Raw genomic sequence first — 23,714 nt, forward strand, 5'->3', positions numbered from 1 at the left:
AATTTGTAATTTACATGCTAATTGTAACAAGCTGCATCAAATTAGAGGATGTGACAGAGCTAAAGAAAAATAAATGTTGAGGATGTCTCAGTCTTAGCAACTCATCAACCTCATTTAGTGGTTGTGATTTTTTTTGGTCTTTTTTTCTTCAGAGCAGAGGGGACATGGGTTAGTTGAGAAACAGTGGGTTAGGGAGCTCGTACCGCCTGGACTAACTGTTGTAAAACTCTGGATATGTTCCACAGACTTCACTTTTTTCCAGGAGTATCTGAAACAGGAGGCTGTTTGTCGATGATTACACTCACAGTGCACAAACACAGGATAGTGCACACACATCTATCCACTGAACCAATGGCATTCTAGGAGAATAAAGTACATTGAAATTGAGATCTTAATGTGTGGCCACCCCCTTATCTATACTCTTCCCAAATACTGCAGTTCTATTTGATCTATCCCCTTTCCCCTAATCCCCAACCAGGCTTTTCATCCCCGCCACCATAAGTCATCAGATACTCCTGGAAGCCATTCCCACCTGAAATCTCATCATCCATCCAATCTGTCTTTCATCTTTCCTTCTCCAATCTTTCCATTTCTCTCCATGTCAGTCTTCTCTAACAGTGGGAATGGATGTAGTGAAAGTCAGCTGTGGTTTAGAAGTGGAAGGAGTTTTTGCCTCTTTCTCCGTGCCCACTTACACTGCACATCTACGCGGATGGACTTGATGGCAGCCACCCCCACACCGTTGTCGGCCTTGCAGTAGTAGCGACCCCCCTGCACCCTCTGGATGCCCTCGATGCGAAGCGTCTCATTGTAGATGGATGTTTCCTGGAACTTGTCGGATGCACTGCCTGCCGTCTTCGTCCACCGTACCTGAACAGAGTGGGGGAGAGGAGAAAATGTTGAATTAACAAAGAAGATGAATTAACAAAGATGCTGTCAGAGAAAGTCCAGGGTACTGAAGTACAAAATAAGTCACGGATAATGGACGAAATCTGTCAACAGAGTGGAAGGCTAAGGAAGGGATATGCTTTTCACAACATGGCTTTAAAAACACTCTAAACCACTCAAACCGACATGTTATGCACACAACTTTAGACCAAAGACACAAAATGTTTCCGTATCCTGGCAAAGTACATTGAGTATCAGCCTCGTGCCACATAGAGGCGTAAATTTCCTAAATGCAGCTTAACAACATCAGTAGTCTGGTTTTCATCCAACAATTTTACCCAAATATCCAGAAAATCTACAAAAGAAAATGCTGAATAATTCTGTGAAGGTGGATCATCACAACAAATCTTCTTATCTGAATTCTGAATACTGCCTGATCAAAACTATATGTATTTATTTATTTATTTATTTTTTTGGTGATAAAATCTAACACGCAGTCGAGTGAAGGTTGAGGACACACTGGCATCCATCATTCTAAACTCAGACCACTGAGAGTTTTGTTAAACCCTATATGGCGTTTTTATACTTCAATTATCCCATCAAGCTGAGGAAACACTGCACAGCAGAAAGATACATGATACTGTCACTTGATTAATCATATGCACAAACATACTGTGCACACACACACTTCAGAGATACATGACAGCCTGAAAAACCCATCAACACTGGAATGTTATTCTCACTCGTCTGTATGTATGCAACTGTGTGTGCACAGTCCATTAATCCCTATTAACCCTTCTGTCTGTTATCAGCCTCAACGAGACTATCAACCATGTCCTGTTGCGTAGGTCAGAGAGGATAATGGGCAAAAGTCGCTGATATAGTTTGTGTATGTGTGTTTTCTGATGTGCATGCAAATGTTAGTGCGTAGAACTGTGTGTTTCCTGCTTTCATGCTCACTTGTCTGATTTTGTTCCTGGATATGTACACAGTATTGGCACCCATATTCACGCTTGTGTGTGTGTGTGTGTGTGTGTGTGTGTGTGTGTGTGTGTTGGTTAAAAAGCAGGTTATATGGATTAGTGGATTATCAGGGCCTGTGTAAATGCTCCCTGTCTGTTTATTCAGCTCTGTTTGTGGGAGGGATTTGAGGAGGCACACTGCCATTGATCAAACCAGCCAAGGTGAGCGACGAAGCGAATCCTTTCTCTCCATGGTGTAGTGACTCCAATACGCATGTACATGTATGTTTGTGGATGTGGGGAACTTTATGAGAGATAGAAAATGTAGAGCAAGTGAAAGTGAGCATGAAGGGTGCCATTAGTGGTCCTCTGCTTTTATCTTTTCTATCCAAGTGTTTAAAAAATGAGTTAAAATCTTATAAATTACGATCATTTTGTTTTTGGAAAGGGAGCACTGTAGAGTTAGTCATAGGATTAAAGTTCAGGAACATTAAGATTTAATTCAGGTTTAGTAGAATTTTAATAGCGAGTTTATGTGATGGGGGCTTTGGGGCAGGGGGAGTAAAATAATAGATTTCATTTAGAAAGCAGTTACTTTATTTTCACTACGTCTCTTTTGTCTGTATATGTTTGGTCTGTGCGTGTAAAAGGTTTTGCATGGAATCAGGATGATGACGGTGATTGCACTCAAAAGATTAGAAAAAGTCAATACGCAAGCAGCTTTTGAGCTTAGACTAATAATGCAAAGAGCACTGTTAGATAAGGAGATCTTAGGCAGAATTCATGTAAGGAAACAAAGTGTGTGAGGAAAAAACAGCATGCGTTGGTGAATAATGTAGTAGGTAAGGAGAGGGGATGTGTGTGAGACAAAAAGCACTGCATGTGTACGTGAGATATAATTTTTTTTAAGCCCACAAGAGCGAATAAGATAAAGAACGAGAGGGAATGATATATACAGTATTGCTGGCAGCTGTGTGATGAGAGAAAAAGTGCACTACATTGGGATTTGCTCCACCGGGGAGGTAGATGAAGCAAAATAGAGATAGGTGATATTGCAAATAAAGGGCACATTGTGTGCGATGCAGATGACAGTCAGGCAGCAGAGGAGCCTTTATCTGACTGTGACACCGGCAGCTTAAAACCATCACCTGCGTTCTCGTTCCCTGACCTCTTTCTCGCTCCCTCCACACGTCTTTCTTCTCCGTGCCTTCAAAACCTGAGCAACACTAGTCTCACTGGAAAGGTCTGGATATCTCTCTCACATTTTTCTCTCCCTCATCTTATCCCTGGCTGGGTGGTCTCTCCTCCCCTTCCTTTCTTTATTTCTTAACAAAATGCAGAAAAGACAAACACCTGCCTGTCATCAGAACTTGTGTAGAAATGCACATTCATTTGCACACAAACAAAACACACACACACACACACACACACACACACACACACACATACATTTCCCTAGACTTTCTCCTTCCCACACATGTTGGGAGATGAAGATGCATTTGTTGAGTCAGAACCTTTTGTAATAATAGCTCTCACATTTGGTTAGAAGTGTAATGTGAAGGGAACATTTGGGATCCTCTGGGATCCAGCTCGACATGAAACATAGCAGGATTTTTTTTTTTTTTTTTTTTTTGCTGCTTCTGTATTCAGCTGGGGAGCTGTATGCTGTCTAGGACAAAGATGTTTCAACAGGAGAACAGAACAGTGGAGAAAAAAGAAGCCTTGTCAGAGTATTGCAGGAGGAAGTTATGGACGACTTGGTGTTTTTATGACGGATGGGTGGCACCATTAGGCTCTATGGAAAAGATGGTTATTGAAGAATACTCTAGAATACTGACCAGAACCATCTGGTGTACAAGCTTTTCCATTAGCATTCATGTGTTGTGTAGTCATCATTTGCAATAATTTCAGGTTCCCACCAATGTCTTTAGAGTGAGAACCATAATCGTTAATAACTTCACCAGGTACTTTTTGGTTCCTGTGTCTTTGAAGTTTAGGTTCAGAAAGTAAAGTCAATACTATTCAGAGAAACACAACTCTTTCCATTTAAGGCTTGAAGCTGAAATCAGTTGTATCATTCCTCATTCAGCAGGAGTCCTCCCCAGCAGCGCTCAAGCACAGGCAAAGATGCTTTTGATGAGATGTTGTGGAATGTATTGTGAACTCTTGCAGTTTATCTGAATCAGATAAACAGACTTTATTGGCTTTGCTGCAACCCGAAAAGCAAGTGAACATTTTAGAAGTAACTCATAGGATCTGCAGCCACAGTAAATACGTTGTACTCCATGATCCTGATGGATATTTAACAACACTCTGAGGTGCCAACCGATATTGTTCATAAAGCTTTTAATGTTCAGTGGACACACAATGGCCACAGAATCATCAGCCTTTTAACACAGTGCATGTCATGAGCTTCGTAAAGAAGTGACTGCAGATTTCTCTGTAGACAGAAGACAGGAGAGGACACAAAGGTAATGCATGTCAATTTAGTGACATTTCAGTGGCCTACAGAAATACGTCTCTCCCTCCTCTCAGTTTTTTTTATGTGGTCATGTCATTCTCTTACCTTTCTGCCCATCGCTCTCTTTCTAGGTTTCTCCTGCATTTCTCCCTGTCCTGTCTGTCTCTGCATCTCTCACCTATCCCTTCACACCCTCCTACTCCCACTCCATCCCTCCCTCTCCTGGTCTGTCTCTGAGCCTCTCACTTCCCTGCTCAGAGTGACACATCACAACAGGATCCAGCAGACATGGTCCAATGGCTGTCAGACCCTTTTGCCCTGCTGTCTAAAGTGGAAACTCTCAACACTACACAAAAACACATGAGACTTTAATAATGAATTAGCATTTAGCCCAGAAAAAATGTGTTAACACAGTATCAATATTCTGCACAGCTGTTACAAATACTAAAAATAATGGAAACAACCTGCCCTAATCTGATCAATTAGGACATGAATTCACTTGCATTAATAACTGCATCTTTCTGTGGAGCCAATCAGCAGTAATCCTATTCAGTCTCATCCTATTTAACACAGTGCTCGAGGTGCACTGGTGCTCACCAGTACACAGCACCTGCCCTCACAGGCACTGACATATTATTCTTTGGTGTACTGTGACTTTTTCTTGCATATCAGGGCTTCTCATATGCACCTGGTACTCTCTTCTTCCCCCTCCCTATGAGGCTCTGGATAATACTTAATGTACATATATAAACTGCATTACCCAGGGGGCACTACATAATGTTCATCTGTTCCTGCTCTCTTGATAAATTTGCATAATGTTAATGCTAAGTGAAGGTAATGCCAGTAATGATCGGCCAGACTCTAAATGAGCACAAAGACAGACAAGACAAGCGTCAACCTGAAGTGAATGCAGGGCAGCAAGCCTCCTCTGATTTATGCAGAGTAACCTTGGTTTATTGTACAGGCAGTGAATACACAATAAAACTCTTAGCTTGTTTGCTTCTGAATGCTGCAGACATAACAGTGCACATGTGTAGGTGTAGCACAAAAATGATTACAGCGTTCATTTTTGTATGAGGTTTTCTAAAATAATTAGATGGTTGTCTGATTAAATAAATGTATGTTGTGGACATCAGTAATATCTCCTAGTATCTAGTTCAGAAACCAGCCTAATACCTAACCTAAGGTGTGGCTGATACACACTCCAACGTGTGAATAAGGGGAGTGTATGGACACGTTTCTACTTCCAGCACTGACTTAACCTGAAAATAAAAACAAAGCATAAGTGTTGAGTAAAACTATCATGAAAAATGAAGTCCTTCCTTCACTGTAAGCAACACTTAGCTTGCAAAGCTTCACCCTCTTTCTGTACTATTGCTGCATCCTTGGGTGGTACAGAGTTTGAATCCTTTATATTCCCTCTCAGTAACTCACCAGGAGCTTGCTAGGCCTGCCATCTACAATTTTTCAAACACTTTTCTTGATGTAACGCCAGTAAAGTCGACGATACAGTGGTTTATCCATCCAACTGGCTCACTTACCGTGAATAGGCTTAAGATGGTAATCCTGTTATCAGGAAATACTACTTGGCACGGACGCAGTCCCACATACAAACACACACGCACGAGCTGAGATATACACAAACACGCAAACAGTGGATGAGACATCGAAGGGAAAAAGGCAAGAGAGAATCAGAAAAAAAGACAGAAATGACTAAAAGGCAGACAAAAGCAGGAATAATGCTGATGGATAATAGCAGTCTGGGCCAATGAACAGACACTAAGAAGTTATCTTCCCTGCTTTGATTTACAAATGTTGGCTAAATTTAATGACTTAAAGCGACAAGGTGTGGATGACATACAGTTTGAGACTAAACAAACTTGTGCATGGAAATATCTATTTTAATTAACCCATCTGTCAGTGGGAGCAGAGAAGAAGGTGGTAGAATAAAGCAGCTGAAAAGAGAGGGGGAATAAATGGGTGGTTAAAAGAGTAAGGGAGTAGAGTGAGCAATAAGTATCATTTCAAGAGTCACCTCCTGATTCATGACATCAGATGTAGGGAGGTTCAGGGAGGAGAGCGCAAAGAAAGAGATATGTAGAAGAAAGAGAGTGGATCACTTTCTTCTCTTTTGTGTTATCTGGAAAGAAAATATGAGAGAATAAAAGGTGCAGGAGAGGAGAAATTGGCCACACCAGAGCAGAGCAGACATAGCTGAAAAAAACGAGAAAAGACGGAGATTAAATGGAATCATGAGAAAAATAATAGGCACAATAAAGGGTTAATGAGAGAACTAAAGTATGATCAACAGCTATAAACACAACAAGGCCTGGACTAGAAAAGAAATAATTTGACTAAGTGACGAAAATTGAGGTGGAAGATGAATGTTTCCACATAATGTCAGTTAAATTACATTTTGTTATTTTGCTTTTGTTTTTCAACACTATTAGTTTTACATTTATATATCACATTACAGACACTCTTTTCTCATCACCTACATGACCTGACAGTTTCTTCAGGGACTCAAACACACACAAAACATCGTATGTGCATTTTTACTTGGTCTATGTACATCAGAGAAAAACTAGCATAATGTTTCAGGTCACTACTTTCAAAACCAGTTGACGGCAACGCTCAGCACAACTTTGCTCTCATGCTGCGACTCGTTGAACCAGCTGACTGATTTGATCTGGGACTCCTGGGGGTTAATTAAACAATTACCTGTTAATATGTGTAATCAATAGCAGAGGAAAGCTACAGCCTTACATCGATTATTGCCAATATGAACAGAATCAATAGGCTCTTACATAAGTCCAGTAATGCAGCAGTCTGTTTGACCAAAAGTGAGAAACAGTTTCCATCGCTCTGCTGTTTTATGTCAGTGTGAAACCCTTTCCACCCCTCAGTGCAGAGATCACACAGCAAAAAGTTCAATAAAACTGACTCATTGATATTGAACACACTATCCCTCTCTCTAACCTTGTCATGCAATATGAATACCACTTTTTCTGCCCCTGTAATATGAGACCAGGGGTGTGATGAAATTACGAGAAGTAGAGGAATCATCAGCATTACAATAATGTCATGATCTTTGAAAATATGATGATCTAATTTCTGTGTTCATGAGGTAAGTGATAAGGGCGTGTGCTTTGTTTCTAAGTATGGATTATAGCTAATAAGAACATAAAGCTCAACAGGTTTGTTGTTGAAAGACACCTAGTTTTTAGATTCACTCACTTCTCTTACAAAATTCCCCTTGTGGGGAACATCTCAAGGTAAATTAAATCAATCAAATAAATAGAGTAACATGCAAACTCCACACAGAAAGGCCCCTGATGGGTTTTAAACCAGGAACCTTCTTGCTGTGAGGCAACACTGCTAACCACTCAACCACCGTGCTGCCTAAGCAAAGCAAACAGTGGCAAACTGAATCAGCAACCTGTGTGCTGACGCTCAGTGTCAGGTACAGTACGTTCTCCGCCCGTGTCGGGTGTGTTAGTTGTAATCAGCGATGGTGAATTAGCAGAACATGGCATGAGATGGCAAAATTTGAGCTCTCCATTGTGTCAGTGTGTTTGCTGGGCAGATGATTTCATTGCTGAGTGGTTTGATGAGAAATGGAAGCAGCGAGGGATACACGAGGGAAGTAAAGAGCAGCCTGTTAGACATCCTCCTACCTACGGTATCTATTAAGGGTGTAAACATTGATCAATATGACACAGACATCAATGAGAGATCCAGTTTCATCGACAGCTGCTGGTCAGACCCAGTTTCAGAAAAACCAGCTGATCTGGTTGTCAAAAAGCTCTTTCTAAATCACTACTCTACTGTTTGTGTTCTCTGATTGTGTGTTTTCCAACCTCTACCATCTCCCATCCACCTGAAATCTTTACATTACGTTAGCAGCCTTCACAATGCACAGCGGCACCTCTAATAAAATATGATGATGGCACCACAAACCTCACTGCTCACCTGTCTATCGGTCAGTCTGACTATCTATCTGTCTGTCTGCTGTACCTATTCATTTGTCTCTCCCTGTTTATTCTATACAGTCGACGCTTTTTTCACCATTTAATTTAACTTTGTGGCCACAGACACAGATATTAGACATTGTCTTTATTGTTTTTAATCTCAGTGTGGGGCTTGTCTGCAAAGTACAGTGTGTTACCATGGCAGCAGACACTCCTGAGACACTCCAACATAGAGATGAGGTATAGGGGAGTCCAGTTCAGAGTTTTACCCTCAGACTCATCACCAACAAAGGCTGCCCTCTGCACCCGCTAAAAAACAATCCTATATTGTCTGTGCACATAGTTTATTACAATCCATAGTTCACTTTTAGTGGTAGGGCATGGGAGCAAATGAGGAAGTCAGGTGATGTGAAGAAGTCAGGGTGGATGGATGGGTCAACAAAACAGGAGATCCATGTTCATTTCCCATTTCAAACCACCTTTGTTCCTTCTATTCTAAGTCTTGTAGGCCTGCTTCTGGACGGGGAACTGTTTTATGAGATGTTCCTGTTGCCGTCATATCAGGAACCTTTAAGGTGGTTTGGGTTAGGGGACTTGTTGCACCAGCAATATGAAGTGTTTTCGTTTTTACTTTGAGCTCAGTTCATTTTGTCTTGTTGTCTCCCTTCCTCCTCTCCCTGTGAGAAATATCCAAGGACACATGCAAATAAAAACACTCTTGACAGACACATCTGAAGTAGTTTGGTTCTGTTGTGTTTCTACTTTCTGTTTGGACTAAAGTGTGAAGTCAAGTGATGTGCACACAACACAAAAGCTACACTTGAAAGTAGCCTTCAAGTGTTGGATAAGTGATTGCAGTGAAAAGGTGGATTGGCCAACTGGATCTCAGCACCGCAGCAGTTCTCCCTGCCTTAGCTGTGCGTCAGGTCTTGTCTCTGTGTCATGTTGTGCTTATATAAAAGCGTCTTTGTGTGGCCTAATAACAGAATTTCCCTAAAGTTTGAATCAACACCAAAAACTCAGAGTGCATGAGATGCAGCTGAAGACCTAGCTCCCTTTTTAAAGCTTCATTCCTAAATAGCCCTGTTATGTAAATAGCATGAAGTTTATTGTCTTTTCTGTGCTTCACTGTGGAAAAGCTGCTAGTGGTCAGACATACAAAACCAAAACAATTTGTCAGTTCTTGCTCTACTCTTGACCCCGTCTTTTATTCGTGGTCAGCATGTCTTCTGCACATCTCATCACCAACCCCAAACATATGGTGAAGTATTTTTTCTAAGCCTTTAGAAGTACTTGTATCTTTAAAGGGAGTCAAAGGTCGCCTGTCCGTTCTGCTTTTTATTTCCAAAATATATCTCACTATAAATGTTACAATTTTTCATGGGTACAGACGCTGCTATATGTTCTTTTTATTTTACTCCATCACTATATATCGCCTTCTCCTCTCGTTTATCATGTGGTCCTTCAATTTTCATCCTCCCCACTGTCCCTCCTTCATTTTGCTGCCATGTTTGATTTTTCACAGAGAAAATATGAAAGATGAAAAATAGTCAGTTGTAAGTTTAACCTCTGCTTCCCGCCTGTAGTGACCCCCTTCCCCCTTTAACTTCTGCCCATCTTGATCGTCGTCATACTTTCTTCTTCCTCTTTCTTTACATCACTCTATCCAGTTAGGGGTCATGCAGTGACCTTGTTTGCGTTTAGGTCGTGTTCCTGCTGAGTGCCTGTGCAGCCTCGTGCTGCCACCCGATCAGCCTTGCTCTCAGCCTCGCTATCGATCGCCATCCACTCACCCCTCAAGGACGGAAATCCAAACCCATATTCCAGACCACAGCCTTCATCTCCCTCCATCCCACCCGCCCTCATTCCCACTTCTCTTCCTTTTCTCTGCCTCTCCAATTTTCTCATCTATGGTGCTCTCTCCACCTCTTCCTCTCTTATAGAATTCATCACACACACACACACACACACACACACACACACACACACACAGACACACCAGTCTCAAGGTTGCAATGACCAGCAGACCCATGAATAAATAATAAGGAGGTAGGAATCACTTTCAGAAAAACCATTTACTCTCCTATTGTGTTCTTGAAGAAGCTGCGTGTGTGTGTGTGTGTGTGTGTGTGTGTGTGTGTGTGTAACAAGAAAAGCTTTGTGAGCGAGACTACAGTGCTTTGTTAACTAAAAGCCTCGCTGTCCCTGGAGTTAACTTATGCTCTGTGCACCTTCTGGGTGACCTCTAGCACTAACATTTTTGTTTTCTTGCATATTATTTTGGTTCTCTCTTTTGTTCTTCGAAGAGTCTTAAATATTCAGCGATGTAATCAATGATCTTGAGCAGGAGATAAACTCTGCACTGGGAGGCATCAACTTTCTTAAACTGGTCTATATTTGTGATGAAAAAGAGAAAGAAATATCTGAATTTGTTTTGCTTCTTTCCACCAAAATATTTTCTCAAACTAAACTGCTCGTACAGATGAACTAACTGCTTGTGACTTGATGCATGGCTTGTTGCAGTTGGACTGAAGTGTACAAAGCACGTAAGACAGAGGAAGTCTAAAAGAAACGGAGAAAAGGAATTGAAAAATTAAAAGAGCTAGACAGAGACCGGGATGAAGAAGATCAGTTTGGAGGTGGAGAAGAATGAGAAGGATGAAAGAAGTGCATGTGAGGATGGAATGATTTACAGTGACAGTGAGGCAGAGAAATATGAGGTGAAAAGGCTGCAACAAAAAGAGGAAGAAAGACATAGACAAAGAACGACAGACACAGAGAAATGATTAGATTTCTCTCCCCTTCTGTGTGGATCAGACCAAGAGCTCCCTTTTCAATCCAATCTAGCCCAGGCAAAAGTAAACAATCAGTCTTGATAAAGGACTGGATAAATCCCCAATCAGACTCATTCTCAGTAAAGCAACTATTTATTGGTCTGGCCTCACATTGCTAAATTGAATCCTCCTTCTTCTGAGGAGAGGTGAAGATAGAGCGAGGAAGATTGAGAAAGTAGAGGTTGAAAGTTTACATCATCTTAGTCCGAGAGGACTGTTTTTCAAGCAAAATGGTCCTTATATTAAAATAGTCTTTCACTGTAATACATCTAGACTGACAAAACTCTGCCAGTCACAACTCATACAACATATTCCTGTGATCTTACTAGAATCATCAAAATGTGGGACATGAGCAGTTCAGTCTCAGAGCTAGAAACGAGGCAGATAAAAGATTCTGAGCTGCTATGAAGCAGCTTACTGTATCTGATTAATAAAATATGACGCTCGGTGTTTTTAAAGGCTCGGGGTGGTCCGCCCCACAGTGGGTGCCTTTATCAAGAAAAGTATTCAAATGTTGCCGCCACATGTTCATAAGTGAATTGTTTCTCTGAAGGTTAAACACAAAGCACGTTATGAGGACATTCACTCTAAACTGGAGTAGAGTCATAAATAATAACAAAGCAGCCAGAACATCTTGTGTGTCAGCCAACACCTGGAGGCCAGTACAAACTTCTTAGTGAGTCTGGAGAAAAAAGAAAACAAGGCATGCCTGCTGTTGCACTGCTGGATTATTTTTTTCACTGCTGTGGGGGGGGGGGGGGGGGGGGGTCTTCTGTTAAAAAATAAGATGAGAACTACCACTATCACTACCTTTTACAAAACCACTGCTGGTGTGAAAGTAAAACAGCACAGCATTTTTGTAGATATTAAAATACTAAATAGTGTGTTTTGGATGAGAAGGTTTTTTTGCTGCATAGTGTTTTTGAAATGCACCTTTCACATACACATTATGTATATTTGCAGCATTGCCAATTGATTACACTGGCACAGGTGTAGATCAAATACAGGAAGTAACTACCTCATTTAAATTGTTTGTTCATCACAAAGGAAACATACAATTCTGCCAAAAAGGAAAATGCCAAAAAACTAACCACCTAATTTTGCGTTATGAATATATAATTTTGAGGCATGAAGTTTCTCAAGGTTGAAGATTATTTTCATCCCAAGTAAAACACACACTGACGAAGAAAAAGGCTTTTGCTCATAATGGTCAAAAAACATAACAAAACTACTGAAGTGAGAGTCCATGTGTGCTAGGAGGAGGAGGAGGTATGTGAAGCTGTAAGGATGGATGAAGGAGAACTGGGGTGACAGGGATCAGGTTATCAATACAGCCAGCGGAGCGCAGTGGAAACTCTGTAAGCCCAGTGGGACCAAATGCAGAATGCCGCAGTGTGCTCCTCCTGCAGAACGCACCAGGACAGAGGTCAGCACTCACTCTGTTTCTACTCTGCACTCAAAGATGGATGCTGGGGGATTTTTGGTTACTTGTTTTTAAGGGACTGGGACAATATAAGGCCTTTTAGATTTAAAATGGAAGATAACATGTGACAAAGGTCAGGCTTTATCACATACAAATTTATAAGACATAGTTGTTTTTAACTCCTGTCTTTCTCTTCTGTAATATGTGTTGTGCTTGGTAATGGGATAAACACACACAGAAAGACACGATTATCTTGACTTTGAATTGTTCTTTTGCCTCTTTTTCACAATAAGCATCACCAGGTTTTCCTCTTATCTCTTATCACTATATCTTCCTTCATTCCTCAAGTGCCACTATTGTCTTTCATGATTCAATTTCTTTTTTATTGTCCTTACTCTCTTATCCCATTATCTAACCTGCCCTTTCCTCTCTTTTCTTATGTGTGTGTCTGTATGTGCACATCAGTGCTAATTTTGTCAACAAAAATCACGGCAAATTATTTTCTTTGACAACCTTTTTTTAGGATAAAATGAGAGTCAAAGTGCTTAAAAAAAAAAAGTTGCGGTATTGAAATTTATAAAGTTATATTTTCTGTCAGCAAATAACTAAAACACCATGTGGAAGATGGAGAAATGGATCAAAAAATGACAGTTTTAATGTAAAGTGTGTCTGAATGATCAAATCCTCAGTGGAATCACAAACTGTAGCTCCTGTTTAATAAAACACTTCACTCTGCTGCCCAAAATATCTCGAGTTCAAAAGTTGATTTAGCTGCTTGATGTGTTGCATTACCCTTAATAAGAAGCATCTCACATCCAGTGATGTTCTTTCTGTCATCTGACATTACATCAGTTCTTGGAAGAAATCATTTCACGGCCTAAATTCAGTTAAAATCCCCCTTATATTCACACACAAAAGCTGAGACAAACTAGAAAAATATACTGCTGGCCAGAAACAAAGTCACCATTTGGATTTAAACAAGCAAATCTGTAAGTTCCTTTGATTTGTTTGATTTGATCATTACTGCAGTGATGAATTAGTTTTGTCTTAATTCATACGGTGCAGGGAGCAGCTTCGTTTGTGTCAAACAGCCACGTCAGACGACGTGTCCTGTGTTATAGTGTCTCACAAGGGTCAAATTGTTATTTCCTAGATCAAGCAAACAGGACAACAAAGTAAATCACTTTACCAGAATTACACATTGAACACTGCCCTTCAAAACAAAAAAGTCACACACTAGACTAGAAATGACTAGACTGGACTAGAAATGTGGTCAGAACAAATCTGAAAGGACCATGATCAGTGATCTGTGTTGTAGGAGTCAACACGGAAAGTAAGATCATTTCCACACACAGTGAGAGGAGAACGCACAGGACAGGACTAAACAGGTGCTCAATGGGTGCTGGGGAGCATAAAGCTTGGACTTCAGAGCAATGAGAAAGGTCATGTGGTCTGATGAGTCCAGACTGACCCTGTTCCAGAGCGATGGGTGCTTCTGGGTAAGAAGGGAAGCTCATGCAGCGATGCTGCCATCATGCCTGGTGTGGAGGAGGCAGAGTTATGATCTGGGGTTGTTCAGTCGCTCAGGTCCAGGCTCAGCAATAAAATGAAGTCAGCTGATGACCTGAATGTACTGAATGAGCAGGTTATCGTAGCAGTGGGTTTTTTCTTCCCCACGGTACGGGCATATTTCAGCGCTGACATTCATCAGGCTCAGAGAGTGGAAAAGGGTCTGAGAACATGAAGAACCATTTTCACACATGATAAATTCAACCCCACTGAAAGTCTTTGGGATGTGCTGGAGAAGACTTTACAGAGTGGTTCCTCTCTATCATCACCAACACAAGAGCTCGTTGTTGGAACAGTGCCATGGTAAACGGGTGCACAGGAATCAAAGCCAAAAGTGATCCAGTGAAATATATTAGTGTGTGATGTTTTTGTTTTGAAGGGCAGTGTGCAAGCAGCAGGCCGACATTTATGAAAGGTCAAATCATTTCACCTGATGTGACTTTTTAAGTTTTTTTCTCACTGGAAAAGACAAATAGTGTTGAAGAATGACTCTACAGCATATTACTATTTGAATCTATACTTGCATACCTACTGTACTTTATTAGCAGGTGTCATTTCTCTGTGTTATGTGGATGAACTGTACTGTTTAAAATAAAATGAACTGAAGTCATCATTATCAGAAAAAGTCTTTTGCAGCCTATTTTGATTTGATTTTTTTTTTTTCAAATTTGATTAAATTAGATAAACAAATCTTTACAGGCTTTAGTCTGGTCCTTTTGAACTGACCCTTACATACAAACTCTATAATCAAGACAAAATGTTAATAATTTAATCAAAAACTCAAGTCTCCACCTCAGTTTTCCTGAAATATTTTTATTACTGCAACTATTCCCCAGTCTGATATCTCTCTCTTTGTCCCCGTGTTTACACAGAAACTCACTCAACCGGTTTCTCTGAATGTACTGTGTGTATATATATATATATATATATATATATATATACAGTATATATATATATTACATTCTGACAATGTGACCAATGTGATCATTATTCAAAATACACTCCCACCTTCAACCTAGAGAAGCAATCACTGATGCAATTTCCTACATCTTTGAAGTGCTCCAGGGAATGGATTGGAGTAGTATGTGTTTTTCAGAGTATGTTTTGTATAATGATTAATATTCCAGTGCTAGTGAAAATAAAAGTTTTGTTAAAACTTGGTCTGTATTTGTTTTGGGGCTCATGGACTAAATGTGGTGTATATCTGTGTGTGCGACAGAGAGATGGATGGACTAAACGAAAGAGAAATGACAGCCACAATTAGTATAGACAGGTTAGGTCAACACTTCAGTATGTAATTAGATATTGCAGCCATGTATAAATGATTAGTCATACAACCTTGCTGACTTTTATACACACACACACACACACACACACACACACACACAGTTAATACATACATGAACACAAACAGAAGAAAACAAGGCCTAGACACACACGCTGTTTTAGTCATGCTGATGTGATGCCAGTGGACATACACCCGTGAGGAACACTGCTTTTCTCACCTCACGCACTCCCACACAAATACACACAAAACACACAACCCCTCTGCAGTCACCTTAATTCATTTTATATCTGGCTCTGAAGCTCACGTGCAAGCAGACACACACACACACACACACACACACACACACACACACACACACACCGACCCTGGTCCGAAATGTTTGTTGGGAGTTCAACCCAGGGAGCCAGATGTGTTCGGTCTTGTGCTCTGTCTGTGACTGTGTGTGTGTGATGAATGTTTTCACTTACTTAGCTGTGTTGTTGTGCCTGCTCACATGCACATGTAGTATGTATATACATTCAGGTATGTACATGTGTATTTTATATTTCTATGTACTGTATATACTATATATATATATATATATATATATACATATATATATATACATATACATATATATATATACATATATATACACATATGACTTCATGTTCTTTTTTAACCAACTAATTGGCTGCACTCTAAATGCAGCATGTGTGATACAGGCTGAGCTGTTGTATAATAGAATTTGTTCTTCTTCACTTCTTTCCAGTGTAGCTTAAAAAGACAGAGGGAAATTTGGTTGTGCACTGAACTGGATGGAAAGTACTTTCATTCTGTGACCTATCATACCTTTTACTATGTAATAATCTTAGTGCGTGTGATCCTTCTCATGTCTTATACTGTATTTTGTGTGTATGTCATATATTAAAGATCCACTGGTGCAGCTGCATAATTAGCCCTGCTAAAATGCAAAGCATATTGTGAGTAACAATAGCAACACCAGCTGTTCAGGGGAATTAAACCCGTGGCCATTAAGTCACAAATCAAAATCTCTGAATGCTGCTGTCACTAAATATGGGATACTAAACTAATTATCCCTGAGGTCTTACTAACAAGACACACTGAAGCAGGGCCTATTTTGGTTAGTGCCACTGAGCAAAGGTGAGCAAAGAAGGAAACTGTGTTATTTAGCACATATATTTAATTTATTCCAGTTAGTTCAGTGTGTAATTGACGCTAATCATAAAATGTGTCCATGTTGCCTGCAGTATTTTTTCATTCACCAGCATGTTTTGCCCCATTACCCTAACGTGAACAAAGACATGCCATGCAAACAAAATTAAATATTTCCAGAGTTAAGGGCTGTTCGTGCATTAAAACAACATCAGCGGATTGATGAGACATTGGTTTTTGTGACAATTATGTCAGCACAACTGGTCTCTTATGACAGTGACTTTAGCTCTAATGTGAAACTTAAACTGACAGTGCAGCAGGATGTAATAAGGAGATTTCTACAGATTTGGAATTTATTGAAGATAAAGGTGGAAATGCTGAGGAAGGCTGAGGACAGTACTTACTGTATGTTAACCCTTTTGTCAGAGACCTGCACAGCCCCGGTTTAATAGATTGTTGCATATTATTATGCATATAGAAAAAAAATTGACCAGCTTTGTGTTTATTATTTTATTCTGTTCTATTCTAGTTTTATAGGAACAACATTATATGTCATTTTTATATGTGAAACCACACAAGAATCACAGATGTGCTGGAGGACCGCTGTTTCCTCATTTCCCCTAGCATCCTGATTGCCGACTGCGATGCCTCTTGTGGTTCTTTGATGTGACTGTGTGATTGTGTTAGATTGTGTTTAGCTGCAGCCAAAAAGCCGGCGAAGAAAACTACACCACACCACTGAATCACATTTGTCTCTCTGATGGCTTTAGCTTGAATAAACCATTTTAAGGTATATTAATATTTGTGTGTAATTTGATGAAACACTTAAAAAGCTTCATTCATGCATCCACACATCTGTCAATCTCTCCATCCATCAGTTCTTAATCTAATGAACAGTTATTAGTGAGAGTATTGCATATTGCTGAGTAAGACTCTCCAAACTCGCCCTGGACAACAGGATCAACATCACCACAGATAGAAAACAGCACATTGATGAAGAGTGTGGCACACACACTTACTTGGCAGGTTGTTGGGAGCTTACCTGTGGTCGAGGGTGTCCTTTAACGATGCACTGAAGCACCAGTGTGTCTCCTTCTTTAATGGTGTAGATTCTCTCACTGATGTTGTCGTCCTTGACGTTACACGCTGCACCTGAGTGCACGATCTGGGCGTTGGCTGGAGCTGTGAACACACACACACACACACACACACACACACACACACACACACACACAGAAAGGCACATAGCCGTACAGACATACACATACACACAGAAACAGAGAGAGAAACCACATTACATATTAAGTAATATCTCCACCTCAGGAAAAAGTCATTTTCTTGAGTGTATGTGTAACACTAGTGCTAATGTCAATGACTCAGATAAAAAAATATATCACACCGCTCCTGCATCCTCTTAAACAATGTCTTTACAAAATCCTGAAGTCTTGCATTTGTCAGTTTGACATGAGATACAGGCATTTATTGAAACATTCACACTTTAGTCTCCATTAGAAGGTCAAAAGACTGATTCTTCACTCAATGACTGATGCTTTGTCTGTGATAGCAATTTTACAATTTCATGTCACACAGTCTATAATGGTTTGTAATGTGAGTACTGCATTATATTCATTTTGTAGTATGTCAGATGGTGCGATGGAACGATGCCTAGTATATTGGAGCCATAAAGTTGCCTCAGCAGTGAATTCTGCATCATTTCATATCATATTCTGACCAGTTGGTTTGTATATTCAGGTTGTAGAAGCACCGAGAGGGTTTGATGTCAGAATTTAGACTAAATGGGGTGTACATGAATGTGGTTCATAACGTGATCCATTACTACATCTTACTACATCAACATTTTAAAGATGCTTCTCACTGACTTACACAAATAAAACCTGAGAACCACTGATTGTGCTAAACTAATTGTTTACTAAATATAATATGTTAATGTAATAATAAGAAGACATTAATATTTAATTAACATTATTATCGTACACAAGAACCAAAGTAAGAGCTTCATATTGATCTTTAGTACAGGGTCTAATACTGTGACAATAACACAACAAATTTATGATGGGAGGAGTCTACAAGTACAGTCTCAGCCTGCACAGCGCTGACCCATGAGGAGGGCTGGCTTGCGTGCGAGTAGCCTGAGATGGCTTCACCTCCTTCGTGATGTGTGGAGACAGAAGGGAGGAGGGGAGAGACAGAGACTGAGCGAGGGAAGCAGCAGGTGAGGAGGAAAAGGCCAGAGAAGAGTGTGAAACCCCAGAGAGAGGCGTGGGGGACGGCGGAGCACAATGATGTGATTAGCATCGATTCACAGGGAGAATAAATCTTCACCGTTCTCTACAACTGTTACCACCGAAGAGACAGAAAGGAAGTGGACGGCCTGTTCACCCGGAACTTCAATTCCATCAGACAACACGATCTGGAGCCAGAAATTATGTTTAAAAGAAAATAATATGTTCTGAATCTGTGTCTGTTTGTTGTCTCTAATGGAAGAAACTGCAGTTATTAATAATTTAAGGTACACGAGATACAAAAAAGACTGTAGGTCATTAGTGTATGATTAAAAGCTGTGGCAGGTGGACATTTTGAAGAGCTTAAAATATACAACATCTTACTGCAACTATCTGTCTGCAAAATATTTTTTATTTGTGTCTTTTCTGAAGGAATGTTTTGCAGATGAAAGGAGGAAACATCATCATCATCATCATTTCTATAATGCCTTCTGCATGTACACTTTCCTTTGAGTATTTGCATGAATGCTTGTTAAGTCTGAAGAGCTCTACATCAGAGCAGTCACTTCTCCACGATTATTTACAGTACGCTTTCAAAGTACTCTTTATCACGGTCATTTCTTCTCCGCCATGTACACAGAAACGTGCATGCAAGTACACACATACTCTCTCAGACTCATTAAGCAAAATATGCATGTGCAGTCACATATGGACAGTATGCTCCGCAGCAGCTCTCTACATTCAAACTGGCTGCTTGTTAGCTTGTCTCCTTCTTGCTCCGCTGCTCTTTTCTCTCGTTCGTCTTAAACGCATCGTCTGCCTGTCTCTGTAGGCACACTGGTCTCTGGCTTAAAAGAGAAGAAACACAAGTTTAAATGCTGCTGTCTATGATAGAGAGGTCGACTGAGTAATTAATGCATTTAAGTAAATATATACCTCAAATTTAGTTGTTTGTTTAACTGAAGCTGGTTGTTTGAGCAGACGTGTTCCTTTCCCAAACTCTGCTTTGCGTCATACAGTTAGAGACATTCACACATGGGAGCTGTCCGGTATAATTACAGTCTTTACCCTCTGGACCCTGAGCAGATCCCGTGGAGCAGCTGGGGTGAAATGCCTTGTTGAGGAGCATGTTGATGTGGAAGGGGAAACTGTGTGTTATTTACATTCCCTTCTTACGTCACTAACTTTTGACCAATGATCCTGCAGAAATAAGCAAACTATCATTTCTATGCTGTAGCTCCTGTGGTGCAAACCTATCAGTCCCTGAAGCTATGATGTGACACGCAGTCTAAATGATATCAGCACATTGAATGGGTTAGGTACGGTGGCCGACAAGGGCAAACGCGCTGCAAAACAGAAACGCTGCAAAACAGAAACGCTGCAAAACAGAAACGCTGCAAAACAGAAACGCTGCAAAACAAAAACGCTGCAAAAGAGAAACGCTGCAAAACAAAAATGCTGCAAAACAGAAACGCTGCAAAAGAGAAACGCTGCAAAAGAGAGAACACAACGGAAGTGCGCCAGGCCGATAGGGGGACCCCGAACTGAGGGGTGCAATGAACAAAGAACTTTTACAGAGGCGAGAGAGACAGATGTAGTGACATAAGTCACGTCTCATTTTGGAGGCTGCGTAATGACGCAGGTTATAGTGTTGAATTGCAAAAGAATTGAATGAGCGACCTCTGATGATTGTTCTCATGTGCTAATATGTGCTAACAATGTTCTGTTACATTTGTTTACTTGATCAAAATGTCATACAACGTGGGGGGGTTGGGAGATCTGAAGGTGCTGTAATGACTATAGGTCGTTGTCTTGTTCAGGGTGTTCTTTGTGGAGTCGGTAGGGTGAGCTAGAGGGAGATGGGTCAGGGAGGAGGGAAGAAGTGTGTGTGGAGGGAAGAGAAGGAGGGTGAGAGAGAGCTGTTCGGTGAGGGGAGTTAGCGTTACTGATGGGCGATACCACAGAATTTGGTATCGATCCGATACCAAGTAACTACAGGGTCAGTATCGACGATACCGATACCTTCTGCACCTTAAAGGAAAATCATTATTGCACAGTGTTGATTAATATCTTTATTGCAATGGCAACATGAATAATGCTCAGGAACATAAATACTTGTTTAAATGCTAATAATAAAATGATAATAAATATATAGCATTTCCCTTCGTAGTGGGTGAAAAATAGCACCACACAATGCTTCTTTTTCTATCTCTCTTCATGCTGCCGTGCCTGTCAGCACTGAGACGGAGGAGGTCCCTCCACGCTGCAGAGTGGAGAGAGTAATACTTCCTTCTGCAGTGCATGACTGGCTCTGGAAAGCTCTGACATCTGATTGGCTGCCATAATCATGTGATACGGAAGACCATTTAAAATACGCTTGGGCTGGTTTTCACACATCCAAAACTCTCAGAAGTGAAAACTAATTGCACGTTTTTTATTAGGAGTGGTATCGAGCGATACTTAAGAAAGTATTGACTCCAAAGTATGGAAGTATCGATTCCAGAGAGTCGATATTTCCATCCCTACTTAGCGTGGCTACGGCTGAAACAGTAGCCTGTTACCTGTTACCTGTTCTGACTAAAAACTTAATAAAGCAAAGTGACAAAAGAACGTCTGCTGGCTGTGAATTTAGCGGGCATTAGAGTACGTTTTACATTTATTATTTTTTAAACACTTGGCCGTCATGTTTTACAGTATTATAAAAGTACAATGTTGTAAAAGATCACGGCCAAGTGTTAAGTAACAAATGGAAAACGCACCTTCAGATCTCCCAACCCCCCCCACGTTGTATGACATTTTGATCAAGTAAACAAATGTAACAGAACATTGTTAGCACATATTAGCACATGAGAACAATCATCAGAGGTCGCTCATTCAATTCTTTTGCAATTCAACACTATAACCTGCGTCATTACGCAGCCTCCAAAATGAGACGTGACTTATGTCACTACATCTGTCTCTCTCGCCTCTGTAAAACTTCTTTGTTCATTGCACCCCTCAGTTCGGGGTCCCCCTATCGGCCTGGCGCACTTCCGTTGTGTTCTCTCTTTTGCAGCGTTTCTGTTTTGCAGCGTTTCTCTTTTGCAGCGTTTCTGTTTTGCAGCATTTTTGTTTTGCAGCGTTTCTCTTTTGCAGCGTTTTTGTTTTGCAGCGTTTCTGTTTTGCAGCGTTTCTGTTTTGCAGCGTTTCTGTTTTGCAGCGTTTCTGTTTTGCAGCGTTTCTCTTTTGCAGCGTTTCTGTTTTGCAGCGTTTCTCTTTTGCAGCGTTTTTGTTTTGCAGCGTTTCTCTTTTGCAGCGTTTCTGTTTTGCAGCGTTTCTCTTTTGCAGCGTTTTTGTTTTGCAGCGCGTTTGCCCTTCTCGGCCACCGCAGTTAGGTGTACGGAAGGAGCCTGGTTTGGGTTAACAACCTACAATAACAACTTACAAAAGAAACACCACTGTCAGTTTAAAACGGCAAACCAACAGTAAACTGTGCCCTGTGCCTGTCCCACCCATCCATCACACATTCCTTCATACTCAGATTTTGTCCCTTTGCCACAATAACTCAGGCCACGAAATTTTGTCTTTCAGAGGAGGACAGGGTCAATGAAATGCAGCTCTGTCCTGTTGGTAGGTAGCGTTTCCTCTTCTGAAGCATAATTATGGAAGTGATGACAACTGAAAACAGCCATTTAACGGGGTGATAACATTCAAAGTGGGTGGCTGCACTAACTCAGCAAGGCGGAAAGCTGATAGAAATAGTGAATAATCGTCTCCTTACAGCTTATTGGTGTGTCGGCATTGGTTTGCCTCTCAGGAGAGGGAGGGAGGTCGGACAGAGTGGCTCCTCTGTCTACTCTTGCCTCCGGCAGCTTGGCTGCTTCAACTGTCTGATCGACTTGAGAAAGGAAGGCTGAGGGAGGCTGAAAAACGGGAGGAGGAAAGAAAGGCGAGACAGAGAGGAGGAGGAGAAGCACGAGCGAAACATGGAGGAACTGGGAGGAAGGAGGCAAGAGGAGGAAAGGAAGAAACAGAGAAAACAGATAACAGAAGGAAAAAAGCAAGGTTGAAGGAAAGACAAACAACTGGGGCGAGCAGAGATACAGAAAGAATCAGGCTGGGATGGACCGACAGACAAATTAAGGTAACCAGGGATGTGATAAAGTAAGTGAAAACAGAGGAATGAATATGAGAACTTAAAGTGGAAGAAAAAAAAAGAAGTACATGGTAAAAATAGGAGAAAGAAGTAAACAAATGTAGTTCCCCAAAATAGAGAGACCACCACTAACAGAGGGAGGAGACTTTGGGTAGGGGAGCCTCCTCACCAGTATCAAAACACAGAGACACATTCAAAACAAAGTAATGATGCAAACATAGCAAGAGGCTCAACCTGTTACAGTGAAATTGAACCTTTTTTTTTTCTAGTCTCCCACACAGCACAGACACACACACACACACACACACACACACATATAGGGCTGGTTATGTATAATAGTAAAGGAAACAAGTGCCTAAATGAGCCAAGAGACCCTTAAGTAGAAAGAAGACATGGGGAGACACTATTAACTCAAATAAAGGCAGAGAGCATCAGTTCAGTTGGTATCAACGATCATTAGTCATAGAAAGTTGCAGTTTTGACAGCAATCTATCTGACTGATGACTCATTGATCAAAACTGGTCTTGGCGGATGCTGATTGAAAGTGTTGCCCGTGCAGTATTGGAAACTTTCTGAGTCATTCGATGCACATTAGCTGTAAGTGAAACATAACTATCGGCACACGCCTCATCTGATTAATTGATTCGTCACCGCCTGCCATGTTTGTTTTTGTTGAGGGGACAGGACATCTCTCACTGAAACTAATGATGAGACAGGAGAGCCGGTGTCAAACTGCTGTGACACTTTGACTGAGTGCTGAGCAGTGTGTGTGGAATTGTGGTCGA

At 40.9% G+C, this 23,714-nt stretch overlaps 1 protein-coding gene across 3 annotated transcripts in view; it reads right to left on the minus strand.

The window, feature by feature from the left end:
* Positions 1-23,714, minus strand: part of mdga1 (MAM domain containing glycosylphosphatidylinositol anchor 1) — a 151,947-nt gene that overhangs the window by 89,824 nt on the left and 38,409 nt on the right. For all 3 annotated transcript variants that reach the window (XM_026291688.1, XM_026291687.1, XM_026291689.1), the window contains 2 exons: positions 17,594-17,733; positions 696-870 (listed from right to left, as the gene is read on the minus strand). In XM_026291688.1, the coding sequence (XP_026147473.1) occupies positions 696-870; positions 17,594-17,733 (315 nt within the window). The remainder of the gene's footprint in view (positions 1-695; positions 871-17,593; positions 17,734-23,714) is intronic.

The sequence above is a fragment of the Mastacembelus armatus genome, unplaced genomic scaffold (assembly GCF_900324485.2).
Source record: "Mastacembelus armatus unplaced genomic scaffold, fMasArm1.2, whole genome shotgun sequence".
Lineage (NCBI taxonomy): Eukaryota > Metazoa > Chordata > Actinopteri > Synbranchiformes > Mastacembelidae > Mastacembelus > Mastacembelus armatus.